The sequence below is a fragment of the Schistocerca piceifrons genome, chromosome 2, assembly GCF_021461385.2.
Source record: "Schistocerca piceifrons isolate TAMUIC-IGC-003096 chromosome 2, iqSchPice1.1, whole genome shotgun sequence".
Lineage (NCBI taxonomy): Eukaryota > Metazoa > Arthropoda > Insecta > Orthoptera > Acrididae > Schistocerca > Schistocerca piceifrons.
Genome location: NC_060139.1, coordinates 618,133,261 through 618,149,819, shown reverse-complemented (window position 1 = coordinate 618,149,819; position 16,559 = coordinate 618,133,261). Strand labels below are relative to the sequence as shown.

Below are 16,559 nucleotides of genomic sequence, written 5' to 3'. Positions count from 1 at the left end.
ATCTCAAATGCTTCGATTCTCTTCTGTTCCGGTTTTCCCACCGTCCATGTTTCACTATCATACAATGCTGTACTCCAGACGTACATCCTCAGAAATTTCTTCCTCAAATTAAGGCCGGTATTTGATATTAGTAGACTTCTCTCGGCCAGAAATGCCTTTTTTGCCATAGCGAGTCTGCTTTTGATGTCCTCCTTGCTCCGTCCGTCATTGGTTATTTTACTGCCTAGGTAGCAGAATTCCTTAACTTCATTGACTTCGTGACCATCAATCCTGATGCTAAGTTCCTCGCTGTTCTCATTTCTACTACTTCTCATTACCTTCGTCTTTCTCCGATTTACTCTCAAACCATACTGTGTACTCATTAGACTGTTCATTCCATTCAGCAGATCATTTAATTCTTCTTCACTTTCACTCAGGATAGCAATGTCATCAGCGAATCGTATCATTGATATCCTTTCACCCTGTATTTTAATTCCACTCCTGAACCTTTCTTTTATTTCCATCATTGCTTCCTCGATGTACAGATTGAAGAGTAGAGGCGAAAGGCTACAGCCTTGTCTTACACCCTCCTTAATACGAACACTTCGTTCTTGATCGTCCACTCTTATTATTCCCTCTTGGTTGTTGTACATATTGTATATGACCCGCCTCTCCCTGTGGCTTACCCCTACGTTTTTCAGAATCTCGAACAGCTTGCACCATTTTATATTGTCGAACGCTTTTTCCAGGTCGACAAATCCAATGATCGTGTCTTGATTTTTCTTTAGCCTTGCTTCCATTATTAGCCGTAACGTCAGAATTACCTCTCTCGTCCCTTTACTTTTCCTAAAGCCAAACTGATCGTCACCTAGCGCATTCTCAGTTTTCTTTTCCATTCTTCTGTATATTATTCTTGTAAGCAGCTTCGATGCTCGAGCTGTTAAGCTGATTGTGCGATAATTCTCGCACTTGTCAGCTCTTGCCGTCTTCGGAATTGTGTGGATGATTCTTTTCCGAAATTCAAATGGTATGTCGCCAGACTCATATATTCTACACACCAACGTGAATACTCTTTTTGTTCCCACTTCCCCCAACGATTTTAGAAATTCTGATGGAATGTTATCTATCCCTTCTGCCTTATTTGACCGTAAATCCTCCAAAGCTCTTTCAAATTCCGATTCTAATACTGGATCCCCTCTCTCTTCTAAATCGATTCCTGTTTCTTTTTCTATCACATCAGACAAATCTTCACCCTCACAGAGGCTTTCAATGTATTCTTTCCACCTATCTGCTCTCTCCTCTGCATTTAACAGTGGAATTCCCGTTGCACTCTTAATGTTACGATCGTTGCTTTTAATGTCACCAAAGGTTGTTTTGACTTTCCTTTATGCTGAGTCTGTCCTTCCGACAGTCATATCTTTTTCGATGTGTTCACATTTTTTCTGCAGCCATTTCGTCTTAGCTTCCCTGCACTTCCTATTTATTTCATTCCTCAGCGACTTGTATTTCTGTATTCCTGATTTTCCCGCAACATGTTTGTACTTCCTCCTTTCATCAATCAACTGAAGTATTTCTTCTGTTACCCATGGTTTCTTCGCAGCTACCCTTTTTGCACCTATGTTTTCCTTCCCAACTTCTGTGATGGCCCTTTTTAGATATGTCCATTTCTCTTCAACTGTACTGCCTACTGCGCTATTCCTTATTGCTGTATCTATAGCGTTAGAGAACTTCAAACGTATCTCGTCATTCCTTATTACTTCCGTATCCCACTTCTTTGCGTATTGATTCTTCCTGACTAATGTCTTGAACTTCAGCCTACTCTTCATCACTACTATATTGTGATCTGAGTCTATATCTGCTCCTGGGTACGCCTTACAATCCAGTATCTGATTTCGGAATCTCTGTCTGACCATGATGTAATCTAATTGAAATCTTCCCGTATCTCCCGGCCTTTTCCAAGTATACCTCATTCTCTTGTGATTCTTGAACAGGGTATTCGCTATTACTAGTTGAAACTTGTTACAGAACTCAATTAGTCTTTCTCCTCTTTCATTCCTTGTCCCAAGCCCATATTCTCCTGTAACCTTTTCTGCTACTCCTTCCCCTACAACTGCATTCCAGTCGCCCATGACTATTAGATTTTCGTCCCCCTTTACATACTGCATTACTCTTTCAATATCCTCATACACTTTCTCTATCTGTTCGTCTTCAGCTTGCGACGTCGGCATGTATACCTGAACTATCGTTGTTGGTGTTGGTCTGCTGTCGATTCTGATTAGAACAACCCGGTCACTGAACTGTTCACAGTAACACACCCTCTGCCCTACCTTCCTATTCATAACAAATACTTCACCTGTTATACCATTTTCTGCTGCTGTTGATATTACCCGATACTCATCTGACCAGAAATCCTCGTCTTCCTTCCACTTCACTTCACTGACCCCTACTATATCTAGATTGAGCCTTTGCATTTCCCTTTTCAGATTTTCTAGTTTCCCTACCACGTTCAAGCATCTGACATTCCACGCCCCGACTCGTAGAACGTTATCCTTTCGTTGATTATTCAATCTTCTTCTCATGGTAACCTCCCCCTTGGCAGTCCCCTTCCGGAGATACGAATGGGAGACTATTCCGGAATCTTTTGCCAATGGAGAGATCATCATGACACTTCTTCAATTGCAGGCCACATGTCCTGTGGATACACGTTACGTGTCTTTAATGCAGTGGTTTCCATTACCTTCTGCATCCTCATGTCGTTGATCATTGCTGATTCTTCCGCCTTTAGGGGCAATTTCCCACCCCTAGGACAAGAGAGTGCCCTGAACCTCTATCCGCTCCTCCGCCCTCTTTGACAAGGCCGTTGGCAGAATGAGGCTGACTTCTTATGCCGGAAGTCTTCGGCCGCCAATGCTGACTATTTATCAAAATTTAGGCAGTGGCGAGGATCGAACCCGGGACCGAAGACATTCTGATTATGAATCAAAGACGCTACCCCTAGACCACGGGTATGAACTTGAAGAATTTCAACAGTTGCTGTTCCAGCCATGTTTAAAATCTTGAAACAATTTTTAATGCAATTAGTGTTCTGCTTCTTCAGATCAGTATCCTTCAAAACAGTTGCTGAAAATGATAAATAAAAATCCAAATGACAGGACTGGTCTTTGCTGGTGGCAGATACGTGCAAGGGAAAATACTGACGTAATCGACGCTCGGCGCTACCAACGGAAACTGCATCGTTTAACTTCACCACACAATTTTAACACTACCACTGCTAAGTCCTGGCGTTCGCAGAAACGGAAACACAGAGAAGTCGACATGATGTGTTCCGAACAAATTCGATTTGTGACGAAGCGGAACGATATACTTATCGAACACCTTTTATTGTGCCACTTACATGCAGTTGCCATTATTAGCAAAGTGAATGTCGCCAAGCGTGAACCAGCATCGTTTTCCTTTGAATTCTTGCTCCAGTGGAGATAAGCAGGATGCTAGCTTGTTGACGGTCAGAACATCTAATAATAAATCAGTACCTAAATGTACAGCTCTAAAACCGGCAGTATATTTTCAACGTGCAGCCGATATTTTTATTGGCCGATACGTCGATATATTTTCCATCGACTCTGGTATATAGATTATTTTTTCGATATATCGGGGGCCGATAGTGACGTCCTTTACATATCGATATATCATATTCCCGATATTTTTAAAAATATTAACAGTCGTACTTCGAAAACATCATGTGGGGATGGCCGCTGGCATGCTACGGGATGAATATGGCTTCCTGCAGCTAAAGGAGTGGTACGTAGCTTGTCATTCGAACCTCCGTACTCCGATTCTCAAATACAACTTGAACCTGGACTTTGAATCGGTAATCTGATTGTGTCTGTTATGTTTGAGACACTTTTGTCTTTGTTCGTCGGTACTGATCTGATGTAAAGTTACATGCAAGACGTATCGTTCGCTCCTTACCACGCTAATACGTTTTCGACCATCGACATGGCGTCGATCTTAATTTCTATACGCTATGCTTCTCGTGGCAGTGACTCGCCTAGTTTTCGTCGGTCTATGACTCAAAAACTACAGACTTTCTTTTCCTGTCTTAAGACATCTGTTGACTTCTCCCAACAAACCAAGCGTCTAGTGCCGACTTCGTGACATTACGTAGCCAACTTCAGCAAGAGGTTACACATTGATAACAAGAGCAGTGTAAACGTAAGTGCGAAATCTATAGTACTAAACAGTTAAACCGGTTCACGGCTCAGGGAGCCAGTTGCAGGTTGCCTATCTAATGGTTTCCAGGGGGCCACAAAAAATATGATTTTCAGTATTTCATATAATTATTGGCAATTTTTGAGAACTATCCTCTTGGAGAACAGCGATTTTTTTATTGCGTAAAAATGAACATCAACAGTCACAACAGCAAGAAACTTCTTTTTTTGTGAGGTTACCGGTCTCGGTCCGTTTCACACCAACTTCAGACTTGCCACGATGATGGTAGAAGGTGGCGGTAGAAGGAGAAAGCGCTATGTCTCCACGAACGCTATCTTCATGCACTTGGGGCGTTCGTGGAACATAACGCCTGCTCTTTTCACCGCCACCGGCTACTATCATGGTGGCAGGTCTGAAGATGGTCTGAAACAAACCGAAACCGGTAACCTCATAAAAAAAGGAGTTTCTTGCTGTTGTGACTGTTCATGTTCATTTTTATACAAGTACTGATCGACTTTAAAAACGAAAAATGCTTTCGTAAACTACTCATTAAGACGTAGAATCTTTTGTTAAAGATCTAACACAGTACCTAAGACAAGTATAACAGCTAGAAAGTGCGTATATGTCTCGAAGCAGCGTAACAGATGGCGCGCAAATACATGGACTTTACTCGCCGAGTATTCCAGAGTGAGAAGACTTAGGGAATTCCAACAAACTTTATACGAATCTTTTTCTCGCTGACATTCCCCCCAAAATGGTGAAACGAATAAAGTTTATCGTACATTTTTGCTGTTCATGCAATAAAACTTCGTTACACGTAAGAAGTTTTTAATTTTTTACTTTACTACTAACTCTGTTCGCAACTCATTTTGCAGATAGTACCGCTGAATGTACCGTACCAGCAAAGTTATATCATTGTACGACACATAATTCACGAGATATGGCGTCATCTAAATGCGTGAAAAACTAGCTTTTGCTCAAATCGGAACGGAAACTACTCAGACTACTACATCCACCCAGTGTTTGTTAATGAAAGCACTTAGCGGTTTCCAATAAACTTTGAACGTAATTGGTAACATTTCCTAAACTTTTTCTCACTTACATTGATGTTTTGAGCACCATCTTGCTTCCCACTGCTGAAGAGCAATTCGGGGATGACGATTGCATCTTTCAACACGATAGAGCACCTGTTCATAACGGACGGCCTGCGGCGGAGTGGTTACACGACGATAACATCCCTGTAATGGACTGGCCTGCACAGAGTCCCGACCTGAATCCTATAAAACACCTTTGGAATGTTTTGGAACGTCGACTTCGTGCCAGGCCTCACCGGCCGACATCGATACGTCTCCTCAGTGCAGCACTCCGTGAAGAATGGGCTGCCATTCCCCAAGAAATCTTCCACCACTTGATTGGACCTATGCCTGCGAGATTGGAAGCTGTCATCAAGTCTAAGGGTGGGCCAACATCATACTGAATTCCAACATTATCAGCCAGGTGTCCGGATACTTTTGACCACATAGTGTATCCGCAAGAAAGGGGCCACATGTGCGTCGGAAGTCAACCCTTTCCGACTTGCTGGCTGAACTTATCCCTTGAAGTCTCCCAGCGAACTATGTCGTGCGACTTTACGTTACTTTTTCCTATTATAGTACAGTTTCCCACACCTGTGGCATGACGAGGAGTTGCTGCTGCCAGCCAGGACACTCACCTTTCTCGTTGTCCATCTTCACGTAGTGTATCGGCCTGACCGCCCGCGCTCCACTGCCCACGGAAGCGGGCAGGCGGCGAGCATATCTGCCGTGGCCGTCCTGCACAGACACGTAATTATGCAGCTTGCGGTTGAGGTATACGTACACAACACGAAATCACTGCGTCATATAGTGAATGAATGAAGGTATCTATGCCGTTCAATATTGATAATTATAGAGAACTTGCTTCAATTCAAACGACATTCCAACAAACACTACGATCGTGCTCTAATTTTAAATACTAAGTCTGCTACTTTTTGCAGGTGAACTGCGTTTTTGGTGTTTAATAGCAAATTACTCACTTCCCTCCATTCCTTATTTCCCTTCTCCTCCCCCCTCCCTCCTCCTTCCCGTCTTCATTTTTTCCCGGTAACACCTTCCTTTCGTCTCTAAAATTTTAAATTCACTATTCAATGGTTTTCTTATGCTGAGCATTTAATTTTGCTTACTTTATTATACTCTTACTATACACTGAAGGCCAAAGAAACTGGTACACCTGCCTAATACCATGTAGCCCTCGCGAGCACAGAGAAGTGCCACAACAGGACGTGACATGCACTCGACTAATATCTGAAGTAGTGCTGGAGGGAATTGACATCACCAGTCCTGCAGGGCTGCCTCAAACCCGTAACAGTACGAGGGGAGGGGGGGGGGGGGGGGAGAGAGATCTCTTCTGAACAGCACGTTGCAAGGCATTCCAGCTACGCTCAATAATGTTCATATCAGGGGAGTTTGGTGGCCAGCGAAGTGTTTAAACTCGGAAGAGTCTTCCTGGAGCCACGCTGTAGCAATTCTGGACATGTGGAATTGTCCAAGTCCGTCGGAAAGCACACTGGACATGAATGGATGCAGGTGATCAGGTAGAATGCTTACATACGTGTCACCTGTCAGAGTCGTATCCAGACGTATCGGGGGTCACACATCACTCCAAATGCACACGCCCCACACCATTACAGAGCCGCACCATCTTAGACAGTTCTCTACTGATATGCAAGATCCATGGATTCATGTTGTAGTCTCCATACCCGTACACGTCCATCCGCTCGATACAGTTTGAAATGAGACTCATCCGCCCAGGCTACATGTTTAGAGTCATCAATAGTCCAATGTCGGTGTTGACGAGCCCAGGCGAGGCGTAAAGTAGTGTGTTGTGCGGTCATCAAGGACGCACGAGTGGACCTTAGGCTCCGAAAGCCCATATCGACGATGTTTCGGTGAATGGTTCGCACGCTGACACTTGTTGACTGCCCAGCACTGAAATCTTTAGCAATTTGTATAAGAGTTGCACTTCTGTCACGTTGAATGAGTTGAACGATTCTCCTTAGTTGTCGTTGGTCCCGTTCTTGCAAGGTCTTTTTCCGGCCACAGCGGTGTCAGAGGTTTAATGTTTTACCGGATTCCTGATATTTACGGAAATGGTCGTACGGGAAAATTCCCACTTCATTGCTACCTCTGAGATGCTGTATCGCATCGCTCTAGCGCCTACTATAACACACGTTGAAACTCACTTAGATCTTGATAACCAGCCGCTGTAGCAGCAACAAGCGATCTAACAACTGCTCCAAATACTTGTCTTATTTAAGCGTTGCCGACCGCAGCGCCATGTTCTGCCTGTTTACACACGATCTCTGTATTTGAATACACTTGCCTATGTCAGTTTCTTTGGTGCTTTAGTGTACATTCATATACTCCACTTTTCTATATTACCCTTCCTTTTTAAGTATTATACCTAGTTTTAGTTTTACCTGTATCATTACCACTGGCTGTCCAAAATCCAACCTGTTTATTTTTTATGATGTTATCTGTATTTATTTTAACCGCTTCCCCCTCTATTTTATTAAACGTATGTCTATGTAGTTCTATTCCGCTCCTAGCGCCGCCACTCGGCGCTTTCTTAGACCTCTCGAGTCCCTACACAGCGATTTACTTACTCTGGTGTTTATGTTGGTTCGTTGCATTGCCTATTCACGTGTAATGTTACACATGCTCGTGATCGCATTCCTATCTTTGCACCGCTTTCCACTTAAGCTTGGAGAGTGTTTTCTTTCGTTTTGTTCTCATTTCTTAGTTCACTCGGATTTTATATTGATACGAGCTCAATAAAATTTTTAACGTTTTTATTTAACTTTACTCATCTTGCCATTCTATGTCATCGTCCTGGTCCATACGAAATAAGTCGTAAACGCTGTTTTTCAAATAGGATGCACTTCTATCTTATATTTGTATATGGCCGTTATAATATAAGGACCATGTACAAATATGTAAGGGACTATTAGAAAGTTTCCGTTCGTAGTACAAAAGAGCAGAATCGGTAAACCAATCAGGCAAAATCGCCGTGAGCACTGACGCAATCATCCCACCGTCGCACCATGTTGAAGATACTTATTTGATAAGACGCCGTGTCCTGCTGCGTGAAGAAGTCCGTAAACGTCTGCTGCACGTCCCCGTCCGACAGGATTCGTCGATCCTTCAAGGCCTTTTTAAAGGGACCTTCAGCCTGATAATGGCATGGGGAGAGATCAGGACTATAGGGCATGCGCTCGAGTGTCCTCCTCTTGAGTAGGCGTAATTCCTGATCCATCCCAGATCGACCGACGTGTTGCGTTGAATCCCCATCAGCAAGGAATTTGTCTCACTGTTCCATAATGATGGTTTCGATAGACTTACTGCTCCATACGTGTTCGTCATTCTCCGATGGATGCCTACTGGTGTTTCCCCTTCGTCACCCAAGGAAAGAATAACACCATGTTCGTCCTGTTTGGCCACATTTGATAATAACGTCGCCGTAGTTGACGTTTCCGTATTTACCGCACGCTCGACATAAAGACACTAACGCCACACTAACTCCTTACCTACTTTTCGGTGCTTAATTCCGCTACACTTCATATACGCTGCAGCAACGTCCTCAGACGAATACATGTTGCTCGCCCCTGATCATAAAACAAAAGTACATCTTATCCGAAAAATAGCATTTGCGGTCTTGCTGCGTACCGCTTGAAAATGAGCCATGCTCGAGACCGGTAGTGTTAAATGAAGCACTCCGTCTGCACGCCGTAAGTGGCCCATCGGTACCGTCCGACCGCTGTGTGATCCTCAACTGAGGATGCGGATAGGAGGGGCGTGTGGTCAGCACATCCCTCTCACCGTCGTCATGATGGTTTCCTTTGACCGGGGCCGCTATTATTCGGTCGAGTAGCTCCTCAATTGGCATCAGGAGTCTGAGTGCGCTCCGAAAAATGGCAACAGCGCATGGCGGCTTGGATGGTCACCCATCCAAGTGCCGGCCACGCCCAACATCGCTTAACTTCTGTGATCTAACGGGAATCGGTGTGTCCACTGCGGCAAGGCCGTTGCCAGTGCTAAACAACGCACATTATTGGCCGGGAGACCCCGGCTGGGGTTGTTCGGCCGCCTAGGGCAAATATTATTTAACAGCAGTTTGGCGACTTGAGCGTCGATGATAGTGAAATAATGATGTGCACAACACAACATCCAGTTCGTAAGCGGGTAAAATCTCCGACCCGACCGAGAATCAAACCAAGGCCCCCACGTGCCAGTCAGTAGCGTTGACCACTCAGCGACGGAGGCGGACAGCTATAAATAAAAACCATATACAAAAAAGGAGCTGGGGTGGGCTATCATTACAATGCATTTTGTACAATGAATAGCTGCAGAACAGCATAGAAAAAATATATTCAGGCCAAAAAGGTCGTCGCGTCAGTTTTCTGGGAAAAATTAGGTATTCGGACAACGGACTACTCGCTCCAAGAAAGTAGAGTAACCAGGGACCAGACAAAGGAGGCAATTAAGAGGAAATGGCAAGGAAATCTTCGTTTGATCTTTTTCTTGCAATAGAGTGCTCCTCGCGCACATCGGAAATTGTGACGGACAAACCGAGATTCTGGGTTCCTAATAGGTCGACCACCTTCTCTGTTCACCTGACCTGACTCCTTTGTACTACCATCTGTTTCCTAGCCTGAAGAAACATCGAAGGGTCGTCATTCTGACAACACTGAAGACGCCAAACGTGCTGCTGAGAACAGGTATGATCGTGCCACACATTTATTTTTTAATAGACTTTGAGAGAGGCATTAACACTGTAACAATGCATCGATTTGGGGGATGCCGGCGGGAGGATACGTCGAATAAAGCTGTGTAACACCAGAAATGCAGATAAAGTACCTTTTGCACCATTTTTTTCAAAATTTGTAGGCGTGTAATATCCGTCGATAACTTGTACTTCTTACGCAACTGTAGGATTTGTTACACACACTATAGTTATTATGTAATGGACGTAATAGTGTATTTATTGGTGAATATATATAAAGCATTGTAATTGTAATGTAAATATTGTAAATTGCTGGGCAATAGCCAATGTATCGATAGCAACGATGAGATGGCAGTAGCTGTGCCATTGTTCATATTTGCGTATGGACTCTGTTTCGCTGCGAGCAGAGAGCAAGCTTACCAGTTTGAGTCATGAAAGAGTGCGGAAGTTTCTGTGGCGCGCTTCCGCGGACGCGGTGTGCGGCTATGATCGCAACAGTGTAGGTGCACCTAATTCGTTAAACCGCGAGCATTGTTAGCTGGGTAGCAGTGGACAGGTGGAGGAAGCTCCAGTTCTAACTACTGCCTGTCCCATAATTACCCGTGGCTCTGGAGACGACGCGTGGTTCTCAACCAACAGCAGCAACAGTGGCCGCTCAGCATTGTCGTCAGGTAGATTCTTCGTCAACGCACATCTACAACATTGTAAGACTGTAAAGTGGCGAAATATAACTAACACTGTAGAGGCATTACCCAGTGGAATTTCTTTCACAAAGTGTGCCTAACTTGAATAGTAACCTGCAATAGTTAAAACTTGTAGGGTTCCTGTTTTGTCACTGTCCTCAGACATTATTATCGACCGGGGTCCCTTCCTTTCCACGCAGTCACTGAGTGTCGTAAAAATATGAAAATTGATTAACTATTTATTGCAAGTTTTGTTTGTTTGCTAATGACCAATTTCAGTCTAAATTTTCTGCCTCAGTAACTGTTCAGTCTTGTATTGCATAACAGGGCCTTAACTAATTTACAATTTTGAGTATTAACTTCACTCACTTGAAGTAACGTAAATTTTCACTGGCAAAACTAATAACTAAAGATACAGCACAAATTAAGGGTACGAAATTTCATTTATTCTGATTTAGCTTAATATTTCAGTAATCAAAAGTAAACAGCTTGCCTTTTTCTAAGTTTTGCTTTACGTTACACTGAGGCTACTGAAGATAATTTTTTCATAACGAAGTTCAAGTTAAGCCAGTCATTTGTTTAACCAGTAACTTCATCTAACTTTGTTTTCAAAATTTAATATTTCAGAATAAGAAACTGCAAACTCAGTACTTTATGATTCATTTATTTTCTCATGAACTGCTGTGTTGTGGAAAAACTTTAGAACCTTCTGTTGCCACGCTAGTGATTATTTGCTTAAATTTCTTTGCCATTACCTTTCTTAACATTCTGGAGATTCATTGCCCTAGTTGGCTGGCGACCGTTTAGTTATCCCTTTTTAGCTAATTAGTTTTCTTGTATTAGCAGTATTTTCTGTGTATTAAACATTACGCGATACCCTTTTGCAGTCTGTGTGGTTCTTGAGCAATTGCACTATATTCTATCCATTTCAAAATTATCTTCAGTATTTAGATTAGGTTTAGATCAGATTCTTCCTTCAGAAGTGTCTGTTGTACAGGTATTACTTTCCTTCGAGAACGATAGCCTTACTCATTGTAAGATTTCATTAGGCATACGCGATCATATCGAAATCCAGTAGGCCATTAGGAAAAGGGAGGTTTCAGCAGTACTTTAAAAACTAAGACTCCATTCTTTCTGGGCAAAGCTATGAACTTTTCAAGCTGTCGCTATCTGACACGCCATCGTATCTTAATCCTTATTGTAGTCTATCACATATTAAAAGCGTATTTCACAGCAGAATCACCAGAGCGCAGTGAACAATGAAAATATACATAATTTTGGTATTATTGCGTTAAGCAATTTATTTACCCTTGTAAGTTAACTACTGCATTATTTTCATTTCGTATCGAAATATTTATGTCCATGTTGCAGTATCTCTTGTTTTTCCTCTTCGGGATTGTTTCGACTTCTGTTGGCTTATCTGTGTTATGTTAATCGAGGGTTCAACACTGTGATGTGTATTTTGCAGTTGTTGCTTGAGTTGCTGTTCATCGTATTTTATGTTACTAGATATAGTATCAATCGTTCTAAAACAAACTTCGACTTATCGGCAACAATATAAAATTTTCCATGCAACGCTGACACCCATTTATTTTTTATTTCAAGCATGAATCGTTGTTTCAGTTCCGTTATTGCATACAGTGCTTTTCTTTAACACGATTTTTGACCGTAAGAACCGCGCCAACTCTAAGGTTTTGACAACATGCTACCAAATTTTCTTAGTGACATGTATTTGAAGTTGAACTCGCCAAAAACTAAATGTGAGAGAATGTGATAAGGTGATAATTGGTAATGGAGTCGTGTAGTGGATAACTGCTTCGTTTAACTGAAATAACTGCGGATGCTCGAAGATTTCTTTTGAATATGAAACGTACAGTATTCTTCAAGTTAAACTACATACTCCTACAGTCGATGAGATAGTTTTATGAATGTTACGTTTTAGATAACTATTTACGTATCTTTTCTCCATTTGTAGTGAACACACATAACGTATTACTTCTAGCCGTTAGTGGAACATTTTATTTTGGCATGTAGTTTTTATTAGTGGACAGCACTACACTGCTAACCTTAGAAGATTAAACGAGTGAACTTGTACCATACGGGAATAATTTTTTTAATTTCTTTATTTTGGCTTTGGGTTATAACGACCATACAGCTAAAACGGTTATAAAGTGCCAAAGAAACATAATTGCCAAATAGGAGAATAACACAAAATTACGAAGTTAACACATAAACAGACTGTTACAGTAAAATAAAAGCGCAATTAGACAAACACCAGCCAGTCAACGGCAGTGATGACACTGACATTGGATCAGAATTATAAACAGCACTATACAGCAACATTATGACAAAACATTAAAGGGCAAACACCGTACATCATACAATAAGTACAACAATAGTCAAAGAACAGAAATACAAATATCATATAACAATGTGAGAATTGTAACATACAGACAGACGTAATTAAAAAAACCAAAATGACAAACACAATACAACCAACGGGATGTACAGTAGTAAGTCAATGACTTGAAATCGACAAAAAAAAACATATTGTATCCACTATGAAGTAGTTTTTCCATCCGTTCATGGTTTCGTTCCGCTTTCTGTAACTCTTTCGTGTGGTTGTTTTATGCCACAACTGATATAATCAATGATTTTGATACTAAAGCTGGATATGTAACATAACAAAATTTAGCAGGAACCGATGTACCATGGTTCACGCACGGGATTCGCTTTTGGCAAGAGTGAGATTTGAAACCGTTTGGTCATCCATTTTTAGGTTTTTTGCTACCTAAAACGGTAAAGGGCGAATTCGAAATGGTTCCTTCCAAAAGGAACCTGTATACTTCATCCGGCGAAGGAGGATCCATGACACCTGGTAGCACTGGTTACAGCTTTCATTCCCGGAGTGCAAAAGGCTGTCGACAATACTGGCAGATAACTATAATCGAGCAGAGGTTTGGCAACACTGGGGCACTTAGTCATTTCATTTATGTTTAAGCATGCTTTCCAATGATTTCAAGTGTTTCATATTAATAAGATTACTATCTTTCTTTTTTTCTTTACTGTTATTTCATCCTCCTACGGGCGGGAGGTGGCCTGTCAAAGATACAATACTCCGCTTTTCAGCCGAGAGTATTCATAAAAAAATAACAAAGATGACAGAATGATAAAAGTGTGAGGACTGTTTACGTTTTTAGTTAAAAAGATTAATGACGGACAGCTAAAACGCCGAAAAACATGTACAATTTAAGACCACCATTGCGATGACGTGAAATTCTTCTACGAAAAAAACAGTGGAGCATTCCACTTTCACCTAACGTCTGAAGGAGTTGCGCTACGTGAAACAGTATCCAGGGAGGAGAGAGTATGTTCCATAGAGGTTCAGGAGAGAAGTCGGGGGGCAGAGGCGGGAAAGGGGGGGGGGGGTAAAGAGACAGTGGTCTGTTAGGGGGGGGGGGGGAACTATGGGGATGATATGTAGAAGGGAAAGCGGATAGTGGGAAGCAGACAGTGGGAGAACAGAGGATGAGGAGGAGTAATGGTGTGTAGGAAAGCTAATAGCACAAGAAGAAAGGGACACAGGTGGGTGTAGGGGGGAAAAGGAGAGAGGAGCCCTGACGTGGCGTGGGATAGATGGGGAATTGTTCAAGTTGGTAGGAGAAATAAATACCCTGTCGGATCTCATTGTCTGGGAGAGGGAGTTGGTTAAGTTGCGTTGACATAGGATATGGTGTGTGTGTGTGGGTGTAAATGTGAGGATAGAGGGACGTGTTTGTGTAGGCACGGCAGCATACAAGGGTTGGTGATGATTGGAATCTAGTTTGCAGATAGTGTAAGAAATGCAGAGGTGCTTGATGTGAGTAAGGAGAGGTGGGAATTTGATTAGATGGTAGAGGATCCACGTAGAGGAAGGTAAACGGATGCAGAAAGCGAGACGGAGTGCACAGCGTTCGAGGATCTGGAGGGACTTACAGAACTTGGGTGGGGCGGATATCCACGCAACCCTGGCATAACAGAGGATGGCTCGGATCAAGATTTTATAGGTGTGAAGAATACTGGAGGGATGTAATCCCCAAATTCAGCCTGTTAGTAGTTTGGAATTTCTCTAATGTGGTATTCGGATACACGGAAGCAAAATGAAGACGAAAGTATTTTTAACAACCGAACGTAGGCTATATTTGACATTTATATTTTGAGCATTGGAATAATTTTGTTTGAAGAAGGAAACTGTTCGTCACATCTACCAATACTGAAGCTGTCCATGTGTATTTTTCTTCTATATGAACTTAATTAATGTCAAACTACTGAGACCATTTGCGACGGATGTCTACTCTGACAGAATTCATGCAGGATCAGACAGATGTCGTGGCATGCCTTTTCCGTACGCTCGGCTGTAACTTACCTCTGTTAACTAGTGTTGTAGCATTAAATGAGCATTGCTCACTGTCACTGGCTCTGTCGTTTTATTATTGTACTCAAATGATTCGATGATGTTTACTCTCTTTCTTCGCATTTTGTTATATTTACGGTCAAAAAATGGTTCAAATGGCTCTGAGCACTATGGGACTTAACAGCTGAGGTCATCAGTCCCCTAGAACTTAGAACTACTTAAACTTAACTAACCTAAGGACATCACACACATCCATGCCCGAGGCAGGATTCGAACCTGCGACCGTAGCGGTCGCGCGGTTCCAAACTGGATCGCCTAGAACCGCTCTGACACTGCGGCCGGCATTTACGGTCAGTTGCGACTTACTGCCTATAACAATAACATTTCTACAAACTTTTTTACATTTCACAGCAATGTTTTTTCAACAACCTTGAGACACTTATCAGTCTCTTCGTTCAAGAGATACCGAAGCCTACAGATAACCCGAAGCCTACAGATAACTGTGGATAGATGCCAGCAGTGCTTCTCGGTCTTCGAAAGGTTTTAAATCTTGTGGCACTCTGTGGTTTAGTAACTAAAGCATGCACTTTCGCAATGTCCCTTCATGTAGGCGACTGGATTGAAGCTTTTTGGAACGGTAGATACTTGTATGCTGTTTAGGACGAGGAGGCACCATCAGGTACGCTCGTGATGTCACAACGAGGAGTAATCTAAGCTGGTTTTGATAGCACAGTCATACAGCCTAAGGGACAGTAATATTTTAGGACGAAACGTGTTCTAGAATTCTGTACAATTTTCTATCTCGTTAACAAGAGACAAGTTCGTCATGTGGTGACTCACCTGGACGGCCGTCGCTGCGAGTAGGAGACAAGCAAGCACAAGTTTCATCTTGAAATGAAATGACAGGTTAGCTTTTCGGCGTCTATTTATACAGTCGGTCAAGTAGACGTTCCTTAGAACACTTATCGGGAAGACTTTGTACAGTTTGGAGTACCAGTGATAAAGTGCCTCACATCTGCTAGGTAATACGTCACTTACACAATTCAAGATTAAGGTCGATAAATTACTATACAGGGTGTTACAAAAAGGTACGGCCAAACTTTCAGGAAACATTCCTCACACACAAAGAAAGAAAATATGTTATGTGGACATGTGTCCGGAAACGCTTACTTTCCATGTTAGAGCTCATTTTATTACTTCTCTTCAAATGACATTAATCATGGAATGGAAACACACAGCAACAGAACGTACCAGCGGGACTTCAAACACTTTGTTACACGAAATGTTCAAAATGTCCTCCGTTAGCGAGGATACATGCATCCACCCTCCGTCGCTTGGAATCCCTGATGCGCTGATAGAGCCCTGGAGAATGGCGTATTGTATCACAGCCGTCCACAATACGAGCACGAAGAGTCTCTGCATTTGGTACCGGGGTTGCGCAGACAAGAGCTTTCAAATACCCCCATAAATAAAAGTCAAGAGGGTTGAGGTCAGGA

The 16,559-nt window shown here is 42.5% G+C and overlaps 1 protein-coding gene across 1 annotated transcript in view; it reads right to left on the bottom strand.

Moving 5' to 3' along the window:
* The window catches only part of LOC124775673 (collagenase-like), a 59,705-nt gene extending 43,754 nt beyond the window's left edge, over window positions 1-15,951 (bottom strand). The window contains exons 1-2 of the mRNA XM_047250500.1: window positions 15,904-15,951; window positions 5,900-5,999 (exon numbers count right to left, since the gene is read on the bottom strand). Of these exons, the coding sequence (XP_047106456.1) occupies window positions 5,900-5,999; window positions 15,904-15,951 (148 nt within the window). The remainder of the gene's footprint in view (window positions 1-5,899; window positions 6,000-15,903) is intronic.
* Window positions 15,952-16,559: the final 608 nt, after the last annotated feature.